This window comes from Typha latifolia, chromosome 11 (assembly GCF_019914945.1).
Source record: "Typha latifolia isolate L0001 chromosome 11, TyphaL0001v2, whole genome shotgun sequence".
In the NCBI taxonomy this organism is placed as follows: Eukaryota; Viridiplantae; Streptophyta; class Magnoliopsida; order Poales; family Typhaceae; genus Typha; species Typha latifolia.
The window spans coordinates 1,227,462-1,243,083 of record NC_133096.1 but is presented as its reverse complement, the minus strand read 5'-3'; the positions used below and the strand labels follow the sequence as shown (position 1 = coordinate 1,243,083).

The 15,622-nt window shown below is 34.8% G+C and overlaps 1 protein-coding gene across 2 annotated transcripts; it reads left to right on the top strand.

The window, feature by feature from the left end:
- The first annotated feature begins 12,016 nt into the window (after nucleotides 1-12,016).
- Nucleotides 12,017-15,106, top strand: LOC140797283 (receptor-like protein EIX2). Of its 2 annotated transcripts, XM_073150615.1 has the most exons (3): nucleotides 12,017-13,396; nucleotides 14,345-14,467; nucleotides 14,540-15,106. In XM_073150615.1, the coding sequence occupies exons 1-3, from the start codon at nucleotides 12,034-12,036 to the stop codon at nucleotides 14,878-14,880; spliced, it is 1,827 nt and encodes a 608-aa protein (XP_073006716.1). In that variant the 5' UTR covers nucleotides 12,017-12,033; the 3' UTR covers nucleotides 14,881-15,106. The 2 variants fall into 2 exon arrangements, with proteins under 2 accessions (XP_073006716.1, XP_073006715.1); XM_073150614.1 differs by having other exon boundaries at nucleotides 12,017-14,467.
- The last annotated feature ends 516 nt before the right edge of the window (nucleotides 15,107-15,622 follow it).

Sequence of the window (15,622 nt, the reverse complement as noted above, 5' to 3'; positions counted from 1 at the left end):
TTTAATAACTCCAAGTCTACGTTACACCATATTGCAAAGTGATTGCTTTTCTTTAATATGACCAGTATATTTGATACATACTACTTTTATCTGTAGACGATTTATAGATCAAACGTTGGATGTTGATATCATAATTTAGCAACAGGCATTGACGAATGTGTAAGAATATTTAGTTGGCAATGGAGTGAATACCGAGTAAAGAGCATGATATGGAGATTTAATATTGAAAGATAGAATATTAAAGTGGGCATTCGAATGACAGATAAGGCATTGGAACGAACGAGGCATAGAAGCTTCGAGTAAAAACAATAAGCCTCTTGTTAAAAACGAAAGGTCTAGTTCTCCAATTTAAACTATGAACTTAAAGCAAAAAGGCAATAAAGCTAACGTGGTTATCTAGATGCGAGCCGGAGCTCGGATCAATCGGACTCATCGATCATTCGGGTTAAAATATTCTAACCTGTTATCATCCACTAACCAATTAAATATTGGGCTTGGATTAAGTATAATTAGTCTAACATAATGGGTTAAATATAAAAAAATATTATATCTTATTGGGTCGAGTTTAATGGGCTTATATTAAGATATTTTAGTTATCTTTTATGGTAACATACTTATATATTAATATATAGTTTACTAAATATCCAATGTAGAACTAAAAAAATTATAAGAATATGCATGCATTATAGGTTGGGACATAGATGAGAGTAGTAGATCAGGCTTTAGGCCAGATCCCACTACCATCTCGGGCTCGAGTCAGGCCGAGCCTAAATCAAGCTTGAATCGGGCTTAGCCCGATTAATACCGGGGAAGTATGGGCCGAGTTTGGGCAAGTCGGGCCTAATGGTCATGTCTAGGGGTATCCAATGCTTGAATATCAAGGTCCCAATCATATTGCACAAGAATATCTAAAGTTTTTGAAAAGAAAATGAAAAGCAATGAAAGTCACTTGGGATGATTCAGATGAGTCGAATTGCAATGATTTTAAATTGAAACAAAAAAGTTCGTAGCAGTTACTGCATCTATTTTATCATCTAACAATTATTGTGGAAATTTGAGCACAAATGAGTAGGAAGACAATGACTAAGAGATGATGAAAGCATATGATGAACTATACCGGGAGTCATTTAAATTGAAGAACTTTATCAAACTTCCAGCAAGTTAAAGCTCTCATAATTAAAATAAAATAAAAACTAGAAAAACAAAAGGACAAATTACATATTCAATTTAATGAAGCAATAGAAGAATTGAAAAGGTTCAATGATTATAAGAAGGCGGTTAAAGATCTTTTTAAGAAGTCTAAATTGAAATCAGAAAGACTTTTTAAGGAAATTACTTTCTTGAAAGAAAAGAGCAAATTGGGCGAGATTTTGAATGTGCAGATCATTGGAAAAAAACATGTCTGATCTGGTAATGTAGGAAATAAAATAACGAATTCTCGTCAAAGCTTCACTTAGATGTGAGATTTTTTTTGGGAACAAATTTCTCTGACTCCTAAACCTATTAGTCCAAATTTAATGAGGTTTCATCTTTGTGTTCATGACATAGAAAGGTCCGAAAAATCTCATAAATGATCAATCGTCCAAACTGATGCCCACATCAAGATAATAATAATAATCTTTGTCAGAATTGCTCAAGAAGAGACGTAAGTTTTAATCTACAAGTCCAATCTTAATGAAATTTGACAGACATCGGTTTTTATACAGAGAAGTGGTACGAATCAGATTTGGACGTAAAAAAATTATGATACTTTTATGAGAGGAAGCCTCGGAAGTAACAGATCGAATGGCTTTTATTTCACCTAAGTTAGAGGTTACGATGAACAATTAAAAATAAAACAGAGAATAAAAGTGAAAATATCTAACGTTGCGGTATCAGTCAAAGAGTGGCGAATGGTCAAGGATGATAGTGGACGGCCATATAGTAGGGTAGCTTGTAGTGGTAATCATGGCTAGGGTTTGGAGGCAAAATTACAGCTCTCAATTAGATCCACTCCTATAAAATTAAATAATTGTGATTAATTTATTTCTACTTCTAGATTATCTTACTTTTACTCCTAAGATAAACACAAAGCTAAAATAATTCAACAATGCTTTGATGCTTAAACAAAATAGTCCAACTCCTCTATATATACAATGAGTCCTATTAGGATTAACCCTGAAGGCTAACACGACTCGAATTAGAACTTGCCTTTTAGGTTTAATTGGAGTTACCTTAGAGACTTAATGACTTAATAGACTTGTCTTAGAGGTTCACATGATTTAATTAGACTTGTCTTAAAAGTTTACATAAGAGATAAATATAAATTAATTAGAAGATAAATATACTCAATCCCTCGAGCCCAATATTCTCATAATGCGATCCGACTTGAGTCAGTTCGCATCAAGAAAAATCATTTCATAGAAATTTGATAAATTGTCGAGGCCTAAGGTAGACGTGTATATTAGGATCTTTTCCTATATTTGATAATAAAGATGTAGTAGAATTACTAAAGTAGCAAGTTTGAGAGACTGATAATATTTATTATGCAAGCCCAAACTTAATGAAAGATCACGGACATGTTCCTAACATAGAGTAGGATCATTTTGAAGTCCTATAATTATAGAGAAGAATCATTTTGGGGAATTCTATTAATTAATAAAGCCTCGTCTCCTTTAAATTATGCTCACTTGCAAACTTTAAAAGAATAAGCTAAAATTATACAATAAGGCATAAAATCCAATCAAGATTAGGACGATAAGAGTTAAAATTAAACAGGTCATGTAATGATTCTAACATGAGTAGGGGTGGCAAATATTGACCTGACCCGATAACCCGGCTCTTAATCAGGTTTGGGTTTAGTCTAATCGAGTTCGGGTTGTAAACGAGTCAACCCGCCTAACCTGATTAATAATCGAGTTGTGTTCAGATTATACCAGTGACCTGTTTTAACCCATTTGACATGTTTAAGTAACGGGATGGGTTGGGTCGGGTCAACCCGCCAACTCGCAACCCATTAATATATATAGATAAAATTTCTAACCTACCCTACCCCATCTCATGTCTCACACTCTGACCATTTCATTCTCACCCTCTCACCATCAATTTTTATATTCTTCAAAACATAACAATTTGGTCTTATATGTGAAAAAATCTAGACATGCGTATATATTTAAACTCTAGGCAATGATTTCAACTCTTTACTTATGTAAATTTACGGAATAAATATCAAAGAGTAAAGCAAAGATGTTCAAATCAAGTTTGAACCATGCTTGTTGTTTAGTGACCGCTCTGGTGATAAAAGTAGTTAATAATTCTGCTCAAACACTCATCCGTAGTTCCAGGATGTGTTAGATGGATGGTTGTGTTCTATAATATTAGGTTTTCCTTCACAAGTAGAGTCACCTCAACTCATAATCTGGCTAGTTTTGCTCTCCAAGATTGTATGTTTAACAAATGGACTGATCCACCGTTGGATCTTCATGTAACTCGAACTCTGAATGAAACCATAATATCTTGTTTGCCGTCTTTTCTCAACCAAAAAAAAAATTAAAACCAAGCTTGAATCCATCTTGAGTTGAAACTTGAATGGTAGAAAATAATATATAAATTATTATTCGAATCATTATCTATCATTTAATTTGAAATATTATAAAAATAGTGATATAAAAGATTTTTCTTTATATAAATGTCTATTCTAGTTTTCGTATATACTTATCAATAAAATTCGACAAATAGTACAAATTTTCAATGGCTTACAATCTTTCTGAATTGTATACTCAGCTTATTTTCTTCCTTGCATTTTCACATCCACCAAAATTTTCATAGTCCATATCAGTTTCAACATCACAAGTCATCATTCCTAAATAGGACCAACTTGATAATTCATACCGTGACATTTAGAGAGAATCTTAATGTAAAAAGTTTCATATAATCATTCATATAATTTCTATACTCTAGCAGTTAAAAGTTAATGGTAGTTGCTTGTCGTTGTAGCTTCAAACAACCTTTTTTATTGGAAATAATGGCAACAATGTTTACTAACTTGTTTACTACGTTGATCGGTAGACCTTGATTTGGACTTGGTCGATCCCAGTGGAAAATAACATACGCAAATGCTCGACTCAGACCGGCATGCATTACACGAATCTTGAGGGTAGCGACCTTTGTGGCATACCCTATGAGCAGATCGCTAAGGTTGAGGCAAAGCTGGTGGCGCATCTTGCCCTTAATAGAATGCAAGGAGTCATCGTTGAAAACGGAGGCGAGCCGGTCGGTGGCCTCCTACCCCCACGTAGCAATCACGGTGGCGTTGAGGTTGTACCCGTCAGTGCCAATCGATTTGCTGGACAGTACAAAATTGAAGGTCGTAGAATAGGGAGAGGGGAGAGAGTGAATAATATTGTCATCTTAAAAGGATAAAATAGTAATTTTAAGTTATTAATAAATTAGTTTTTAAAAATTATATGGAATAAGATGAGAAAACAAAATATTATGATTGTTCAAATAAGATGAGAGAACAAACTAGCCCAAATTAATTACTGAGTCTACTGACAGATCCAATGGCCTAACAAAATGGTGTGGGCATCCCTCCCACATTATGTTAATATTATGGTTATTCGAATAAAGTAAGTAATCAATTTGGAAATTGATGTTACATCACATAGAGACTCAAATATTTTGAAAAAAAAAATAGATCATACATATAAGGTTACATTATAATTTAACTTGGTACTCAAATATTTACTTAAGTATATTATTAAACATACATATATTTTTCATAATAGTGGCTTACTATATTTAAAAATGTATATATGTCCGAATGTCTTGGTTCTATTTTTATTGTATGAATTTGATTAATATTATTTTAGATGCATCGGATAGAATATTCAATCCTCTTAAATTTTATCTTCTATAAATATCTCCAAATTAGATTTTATTAGGGACTACATATCCATTAAAAGATAATAATTATAAAAAAAGTAGATATTTGTTTAGCGCTTAAGAACTCCGATCGGTATTATTAACGCATTAGGAAATTGATTGAGTCTTCTATAATTACATCACTCACGAATATTAAGCTAGAAAGCATTTCACCTGTTTATAGCAGGTAAAACATCAAAATGAAGCAGATCTGGAAGAACTAGAAGATAGCTCCACGAGGCTTCTATTCCTCAGTTCTGAGAAAAATGTATTGGTTTTTGTTATAAAAAAAACTATCAGTTAAGGGAAAACAAGTCTATTTCTCTCCACCCAAAAATAAAGCAAAGACACTTTTATAAATTACAGAAAAAAACTTTTTCAAAACAACATTTTGTACATTTCCTCTCGGAAAAGAGCACTTCACCTTCTTAAAATATGCAATATTCTCTTATGAAATATAGTTTACTATGTTTGTTGGTAGAATTTGACGTGTAGTGAAATTAAAAGAACATAATCGACTCTGATCGGCATGCATTACATGAATCTTGATTCCCACTTTTGATTATTAAGTGAGGAAATTAACATGCATGATGTATAGTTATATATCTTCTAATGTCATATCACACATGGAATTGATTGTTAATCTAATTTGCATGACTTTGTTGACTTCATATCTTGTCTCGTAGTAGGTGATGAAGAACATATAATGCAACATGATATCTCTCATTTTTCAGCGTTTAGATAATGTACTTCGTCCACAATATATATATTGGACTGGACTTTGGAGTGGGAATAATAAAACTATAGCTAAGCTTACGTACTTCTCCACCCATCAAGTTCTACTTCTACACCTCTGCCTTCTACTCCTCCACTTCATCTTTCCCATTCAATCTCTAGAGCCCAAACTAAGAGGAAGTTGTCTTGCGAGTGAGAGAGATGCACTTCTCACCTTCAAGGAGGGCATCAATGATCTACCTGGGAGGATATTATCTTCTTGGGAAGGCCAAAATTGTTGCAGATGGGGTGTCATGTGCAGCAACAAGACGGGGCATGTTGTCAAGCTTGACCTCCGAGGCAACCCCGAGGAGTTACCATGGGTTTCCATGAGCAACAACATTAGCCCTTCTCTTCTCACTCTAGAGCATCTTAACAAACTCGACCTAAGCTTCAACGACTTCGGAGGTTGGTATATTCCAAAATTCACGGGGTTGATCAGATTGTAATCTCAATGCCACACTGCTCTCCCTTTTTACTCTTCTAATCTCATAGCACTTGTGACCCTTGATTTTGAGGATGACGACTTTCATGGTCCTATTTATATTGTGCTACCGAAGAACATGACCTCCCTCTAAGAACTTTATCTTAGAATCAATGATCTCATCGGTATGATACTAGAGATTATGAAGAATCTACACAAATTGAAAGTGCTCGATCTCAGCTCAAATCTGATCAATGGGAGTATAGTAGAATTGATTGAGAGGTGGCCGCACAAGATACAATCATTGTATTTGGAGGGAAATAATTTGAATGGAAGTCTGCCAAATTGGATTAAGCACATGACTGGTCTAAGTACTCCTGATCTCAGTGACAACAATCTCACCGGTCTCATACCTTCCGGGACAAGAAAGCTCACTAATCTGAGCTACTTGGACTTGAGTTTCAACTATTTAGTTGGCATGATATTAGAAGATCATTTTACAAGCCTAACGAGATTGGAGACATTATACCTATACAATAACTCCCTGACCATGGCAGCACATCCAAATTGGATCCCTCTATTCAAATTGAAAGAAGTCAGACATGAGCTTCTGCAAGCAAGGAACCCATTTTTCTGCATAGATGCTATCACGGACTGATATTACTGTTTTAGGAATGTCTAGTGCAGGAATTGCCAACAGGTTGCCAGATTGGTTTTGGAATGTAGTTTCTCGTGTCGAATTTCTTGATCTCTCCATTAACTAGATCAGCGGAGTGTTATCAATGACTCTGAAGCTCCTATCTGCAACAGAAACTATAATCCTGAGTTCAAATCAGTTCCAAGGCCAAGTACCACAAATTACCAAGAGGTCATCAGTTCTTAGATCTTTCAAGAAATTATATATTGGAGCCACTGCCATTAAACTTTGGAGCTGTAGAGTTGAGTTACTTGCTTCTTTCAAACAACCATATCAGTGGAACCATCGCATCATCTATGTGTAACCAACTTGGGTCCTTACATGTCCTGCATTGATCAAACTCTTAAGACAAATTCCTCAATGCTGGACAATTGGTAACTCTTTTAGAGCCAAAAGTGAATTGAGAGATGTAGATTCGAATATCGTGATGGTAAATTTCTATAATAGTCTCTCTGGTAAATTCCCTTTATTTTTCTGAAGTTGCCAACAACTTTAATTTCTTGATCTCTCTTATAATAACTTCTCTGGAAACTTACTGGCATGGATAGGAACAAGACTACCTAATTTAGTCTTCCTCTTTTTAAAGACTAACATGAACATCTTACATCTCCTTACCCTAATTACTTGCGTAAGTGGATGATTGAGTTTTACTCGAGCAGGCGGGCTCGAATCATATTTGGTCTTGAGTCACTTAGACATTAGGGGTCTCGAACTTTTTTTTTTCCTATTATCCTTTGCAGGTGCATGCACTTCTCTTAGATCCTCTACAATAGAATCAGTACATGCAAAATCAGAAGAAGAATTAGACAAGTCCAAATTTGAATAATCTATAGTAACATTTGAGGACTCCATATCAGTAGATGTATCTAAATCGAATATCCTATAAACTCTACTATTTTTTAAGTGACCTAAAAATATTTCCTCACTGCTTCTAGAATCAAATTTGGTTAAGTGCTCAAGATCTCACAAAATATAACACTTGTTGCTAAAGACTATAAAACATTTCATATTAGGCTTCTTTCAATTCTAGATTTCATAAGCTATTTATTTTCTTCCAGATCTAAAATAAACTCAATTAATCACATGCACAATAGTATACACAGCCTCAGTCCATAATCTTTGAGGAACATTCTTTGCATGCATAACCAAAGCAATCTCTTGCATTTTTTTTCTCAACTATACCACTTAATATGTTTTTCTATTTGACAAGACCCACGTACACATTTTTTATATTCAAATTTGGTATACCTTTGAATGATTCAATATTTGATAGCTATGATAAATCATTAAAGTTCACATCGCCTAACTTTTGATGTCATAATTTAAAATCATTCAAGGATGTAGAATTATATTTTAAGACAACATTCAAGTAAATACCGTAACAATTATCCATAGTTTAAACACCATGTACCACAATATTGCTTTTCTGATCTACAATCACACTGATTTTATGAAAAACGTACTTCATGATGATCGTCACACATTTTGACTAATACTCATATTTGCCTTTAAACCCTTAACATATAGAAACATTTTCTAATCTCGATAAGCTAAGAGTGATCACAACACTTCTTCCTACAACTCTAGTGGTGCTACATCACCAAAGGTCACACTATCATCCTAAAATAAATTTTTATCACTAGACATATGTCCGTTAGCTAAGTATTACATGTTAGAATTCAAATTAATGACAATATGCATAACATAACACTTAAGATCATTTTTTTCTTATCCACACCCGTCCTGTTTTCAAACCAATTTATCAATTTTTATATTCTTTAAAGCATAACAATTTGGTCTTATATGGCCTAAAATACCACAATAGTGACAAATATGTATAAATTTTGATTTTCTCACTTTAGTGTTGTTTTTTTTTTAAAAAGCTTGAGTGTTGTTTCTAAAACTTGAATATATCTTATTCTTGTTTAGTTGAGATGTAGGTTTAGTTTTTTATTATGTATATAATTTTTAGCTGTACACTCCTAAGTGCCTACATAAATAAAAATTGTTTTAGTATTACACATATTTCCTACATAATCGAGATCACACATGTCTTTTCTAATGATTTGCGCATTTAAAATCTCATCCAATTTATTCTTTTCTTTTAACAAAGTAATTTTTTTAAGAAGTCTTTCTGATTCTAATTTAGACTTCTTAAAAAGATCTTTAACCGCCTTCTTATAACCATTGAAACCTTTTCAATTCTTCTATGGCTTCATTTAATTGAATATGTAATTTATCTTTTTATTCTTTTATTTTTTTTATTTTTAATTCTGAGAGCTTTAATTTCATTAAAGTTTGATAAAGTTCTTCAATTTAAATGACTCCTAGTATAGTTCATCGTATGCTTTGATCATCTCTTCGTCATTGTCTTCCTACTCATTTTTGTTCAAATTTCCATAAGAATTGTTAGATGATAAAATAGATGTAGTAACTACTATGAACTTTTTTGTTTCAATTTAAAATCACTGTAATTCGACTCATCTGAATCATCCCAAGTGACTTTCATTGCTTTTCATTTTCTTTTAAAAAACATTAGATATTCTTGTGCAATATGATTGGAACCTTGACATTCAAGCATTGGATATCCCTAGACATGATTATTAGGCTCGACTCACACAAATTCGGCCCAAACTCACTCGATTTAATCGGGCTAAGCTCGGCCTGAGCCCGATTTAGGCCTGGCCCGACTCGAGCCCAAGATGGAAGTGGGTGGCATGGGCTAAGCCTTTGCCCGGTCGACCTGGCCTAAAGTCTGATCCACTACTCTCATCTATGGCCCAACCCATAATGCATACATATTCCTTTAATTTTTTTTAGTTTCACATTAGATATTTAAATTATATATCAATATATAAGTATGTTATCATGAAAGATAACTAAAGTATCTTGATATAAGCCCATTAAACTCAGCCCAATAAGATATAATATTTTTTATATTTAACCCATTATGTTAGACTAATTATACCCAATCCAAGCCCAATATTTAATGGGTTAGTGGATGATAACGGGTTAGAATATTTTAACCCGAATGATTGGTGAGTCAGACCGTGAACAAATATTTAAGTTCAGTTGACCTGAAGAGCTTCGGCTCGCCCGATAATCATATATCACGCTAGCTTTATTGCCTTTTTGCTTTTAAGTTTATAGTTTAAATAGGAGAACTAGACCTTTCGTTTTTAACAAGAGGCTTAGACTTATTGTTTTTACTCGAAGCTTCTATGCCTCGTTCGTTCGAATGCCTTATCTGTCATTCGAATGCCCACTTGTAATATTTTATCTTTCAATATTAAATCTCCATATCATGCTCTTTACTCGGTATTCATTCCATTGCCAACTAAAAATTCTTACAGATTCGTCAATGCCTGTTGCTAAATTATGATATCAACATCCAACGTTTGATCTACACATTACTACAAATAAAAGTAATATGTATCAAATATACCGGTCATATTAAATAAAAGCAATCACTTTGCAATATGGTGTAACGTAGATTTGGAGTTATTAAAGGATAGCAATCAATCTACAATCTGGCAGGACAGAGATTTGGTGAAATTAGGGAGCAATCAGTTCATAAAACAAGAAGTTAGAAATTAGAATACGGAAATTCTATAAATCGTCGCGGAATTTCAGTACCTAAGATTTTCTCTACTCATGAAACCTAATTTGCTAAGAGTGCGGGAGTTGGCCGCGATCTAACTCGGTATCAAAGTGTTGTCGAATATGAGTTGAAAATGTTTATCCGTCTTGATATCCAAATTTTTTTTATGTATCTGTATAGTCTATACACATACAGATACATGTAGAAAAATAATATTCAAGTCATAATAGGTATATCATTTAATCTAGATTATCATTAAAATATTGATACAAAAGACTTGTTTATTTTTTATATAAATATCTAATCTAGTGTTTATACATGCTTACTAATAAAATTCTATAAAAATTTTAACGTGTTACCAACGTTATAGATTGCAAATTCTTCTTTTCTTGTTCATTTGGATTCTACATCCATGAAAATTTTCATAGTCACGTCAATTTTAATGTCACATCATAATATTGCAAGTCTTCATCTTTACCTAGGACAAACTGATGTTGGAATTCCACGGCCAATGCTAGAATTTTCGAATTCTAGTTTAAAGAAAACAATTTCTTTGTTTGATAGAAAAATGGTAATTAATTGTCACTCAAACGTTGTTTTCACTTCAAAAGTAATTCTTTTTTTTTTCAGAATATAACTCTTAATTCTAAAATAACAACTAAACATCATAATAACGACAGTCCAAAATACAAACACTATTTATTAAAATTAGATTTTATACCATAAACTAATCTACTTACTAATTTACCCTTAAAATCTATTTTTTTTATCTTTTGTTTTATTTAATATCAAATTGAAGATAATTATTATACTATTATTCCAAAATACAAGTGAATAAAGAATACCTATTTCTAAAATAAAATTTTATTTTAAAAATAATAAAGAAAAATACATATTCTAGAATTGATCTTATTCCTAAAGTAATTAAATCCTAAAATTTTTAGCATCTTAATACTATTCTAAATTGTATACTCCTCTTGTTTCCTTCTTTCAAATTTTACATTCATCAAAATTCTCATAGTCAATCAATTTTAATGTCAGGTTAGATTGCAAGTCTTCATTTTTATCTCGGATGAAGTGATATTGGAATTTTATAACCATCAATAAAATTTTCAAACTTTAGCATTTAAAAAATAATTGTTTTGTTTGACAGACAAACCGTAGTTACTTGAGAATTTTACTATTTTCTTTTTCTTTTGTTGAAAATAATGGAAATAACGTTTACTAATATATGCAATTTTTTATTCTCTCGTAGAATAGTTTACTACGTTGATGGGGGTAGACTTTGACTTGGACTAAGTCGATCATGGTGGAAATGCTCGACTCTGAGAGCCATGCATTACACGAATCTTGAGTCCCATGACTTTGGATTATTTAGTGAGGAAAAATGCATGCATGATTTATAGTTTATCTTCCAATGTCATATCACACCATGGAACTGATTAATTGTTTCTTAGCGCGACTTCAACTACTATTCTATCTTTTTTTTGCTTGGAAATTCAATTTGTCACTATTGCTTGACTTAGTGGACTTCATATCTTGTCACGTAGTAGCTGAACAAACAAGAACATCATAATAACAATGCAATCTCTTAATATCTTTGAGTGATTGTATAACATACTTCGTCCAATATATATGTTGGTGTGGAGTGGGAATAATAAAACCATGGCTAAGCTTACGTCCTCCACCACCCATGGAGTTTTACTTCTACGTCTCTGCCTTCTACTCCTCCACATCTTCTCTCCCGCTCTATCTCTAGAGACCACCAAACTACGAGGAAGTTGCGTTGCGAGTGAGAGAGATGCACTTCTTGCCTTCAAGGAAGGCATCAATGATCTACATAGGAGGTTATTATCTTCTTGGGAAGGCCAAGATTGCTGCAGATGGAGGGGTGTCCTATGCAGCAACAAGACGGGGCACGTTGTCAAGCTCGATCTCCGAGTTGACCTCGACTTGTTTCTACCGTTTTTGATGAGCAGCGACATTAGCCCTTCTATTCTCGCTCTAGAGCATCTCAACTACCTCGACCTAAGCTTCAACGACTTCGGAGGTCGGCAGATACCGAAATTCATGGGCTCCTTCAAGAACTTGAAGTATCTCGACCTCTCTAATGCAAACTTCGGTGGTAGCGTACCTCCTCAGCTTGGTAATCTCACTATGCTGCGCCATCTCAATCTTGCTGGTAATTACAATTTGCAACCGATTGATCTGGCAGCTTGGTTACCACGTCTCTCCTCTTTGAACCACCTCGATATGAGTGAGGTGAACCTCAGTGCTGCTATGGATTGGGTGCAGGACTTAAGCATGCTTCCAGCTTCTCTAAGAATCCTTGATCTATCCAATTGTAATCTCAACGCCACACTTGCTTCTCTCCCTCTTTACTCTTCTAATCTCACATCACTTGTGACACTTCATCTATATGGTAACTACTTTCATGGTCCTATTCCTGATTGGTTGCTGGGAAATATGACCTCCCTCGAAGTACTTTGGCTCGAAAGCAATGATCTCGTCGGCATGATACCAAAGACTATGAAGAATCTACACAAATTGAAAGTGCTCGATCTCAGCCAGAATCATATCAGTGGAGACATAGCAGAATTGATGGAGAGGCTACCGGACAAGATACAATCATTATCTTTGTGGGAAAATAATTTGAATGGAAGCTTGCCAAATTGGATCGAGAATATGACCAGTCTAAGCACTCTTGATCTCGGTTACAACAGTCTCACCGGTTCCATACCTTCCGAGATAGGAAAGCTCACTAATCTCAGTTCCTTGAACTTGGGTTCCAACCAGTTGGTCGGCATGATATTAGAAGACCATTTTACAAGCCTGACGAGATTATTGGAGCTATACCTTAACAACAACTCCCTGACCATGGTAGTAGGCCCAAATTGGATCCCTCCATTCAGATTGAAGCAAGTCGACTTGAGCTATTGCAAGCTGGGACCCCATTTTCCTGCATGGATTCAATCACAGACTAACATTACTTTTCTAGGTATGTCTAGTGCAAGAATCACTGATAGGTTGCCAAATTGGTTTTGGAATGTAATTTCTCAAATCCAATATCTTGACCTCTCCCTTAACCAGATCAGCGGAGTGTTACCAATGACTCTCGAATTCCTATCGACAGCAATATATATATTCATGCATTCAAACCAGCTCAAAGGTCGGTTACCAAAGTTACCGATGGGTCTTTGGTACTTAGATATCTCAAAAAATTATATATCAGGTCCACTTCCACTAAACCTTGGAACTGTAGAGTTGAATTACTTGTTTCTTTCAAACAACCTTATCAGTGAAACCATCTCATCATCTTTGTGCAACCAATTGCAGTCCTTAGAAGTTCTAGATCTATCAAACAACCACCTCTCAGGACAGCTTCCTGAATGCTGGACTAGTGGTAACTCTTTTAGAGCCAAAAGTGATTGGAGAGATGTAGGTCCGAATCTCATCATGGTAAATTTCTACAACAACAGTCTCTCTGGTAAATTCCCTTTATTTTTTCGAAGTTGCCAACAGCTTTCATTTCTTGATCTCTCTTATAATAACTTCACTGGAAACTTACCAGCATGGATAGGAACAAGACTACCAAATTTAGCCTTCCTGCTATTGAAGTCTAACATGTTTTCTGGCCATATTCCTATTAAGCTTTCAAAACTTGACCATCTTCAAGTTTTGGACCTTGCTCACAACAATCTATCGGGAACAATAGATCCGTCCCTCGTGAACTTTAAAGCAATGACTCTTATCTCCCCATATACAAGTGATCTCAATACAATTGCAGCAGATATAATCAGCAATCTTGATGATTACAATGATCCCTTTAGCTTATTTGTGATCACAAAGGGGCAAAATTTGCAATATCAAAAAGACAATATCTTTTTCATGTTGAGCCTTGATTTATCAGGAAATAGATTAACTGGAGAGATCCCTGAAATGATAGGTGTCCTTGCTGGATTAAAAAACTTGAACTTGTCAGCAAATCTATTGACGGGAAATATTCCAGAGATGATAGATGGTCTACAGTCATTGGAATCTCTTGACCTATCGAATAACGAGCTCTATGGTGAAATTCCTTCAACTCTCTCAACTTTAACTTTTTTGAGTCACTTGAACTTGTCCTATAATAATCTCTCAGGAAGAATTCCAGTAGATGGTCAACTTGAAACATTTGATGATCCAACTATCTACATTGGCAACAACAATCTTTGTGGGCCTCCTACTTCCAAGAATTGCTCAGGAAATCAAACTACTATGAGTGATCTTCCAGAACATGAAGATGGATATGATATGTCATCTTTTTATCTCAGCATGGGTCTAGGATTTGCAATGGGGTTTTGGATGGTTTTTGGTACCTTGTTGTTTAAGAGGGCATGGAGAATAACATATTTTCTCTTCGTTGACGGCATCTGTGACAGAATATATGTATTTATGGTTCTCAAGTGGACTAGACTCAATGCCAGGATTAAGAAGAAATAAAGCAGAGGAGCAGGATTGCTATTGAAGGAGTTCGGAAGGTTCAAACTATGGAGATCGGTTACCGATCAAAGGCTTAGAATGCCAAACCCAACATATAATATATAATCTGTAGTTTATATTTATGACACGCATGCAGAAATTAGTATAATGTATTAACTATTCCACTTTCTTATATTATTATAGTAATTCCATGATATTACCCTACACACTTTATCAATCGTCCAAACTGATGTGCACATCAAGATAATAATAATAATCTTTGTCTGTAACACCCGTTAACAAAAAAAAAAAAAAAAGTTAGCGCACGCGCCATGCGCGTGCACCCTAACCGCAGAGCACGTGCTTGGCGCGTGCGCTGACTCCTTCTTCCCCCTCCCCCCACCTCTCGCAGTCAGTTGCGAGAGGTGGGAGAGGAGTGCGCTGGAGTGGAGTTAACTCCACTCCGTTGCCCTCTCCACCTTTTCTCTATTTAATCCCCACTCCTTCCCCTCGAGTTTCTTTTCTTTTCGCAACTTCCTCTTCTTCGCTCTTCTCTTCTCTCTTTTCTCTCCTGAACCGCCGAAGTCCTCGTCGCGGGCAACAAGTCATCGGAGCACCGGCAATCAACCAAAACCCCCTCACCTCGATCCTCAAGTTAGCCTTCATCCGCTCTTTAGTTCAATTTAAAATAGCCTAGTAATCATGCGTAATTAGGATTTTATTTTCGTCCGCTTTCACCGGGGAAATTCGCTGACCGGCGACC

Coding starts and splice junctions, on each gene's coding strand:
- LOC140797283 (XM_073150614.1), top strand. CDS start 12,034: ATGTTGGTGTGGAGTGGGAATAATAAAACCATGGCTAAGCTTACGTCC. Junction 14,468..14,539: donor ATCGAATAACGAGCTCTATG/GTGAAATTCCTT, acceptor ATAATCTCTCAG/GAAGAATTCCAGTAGATGGT.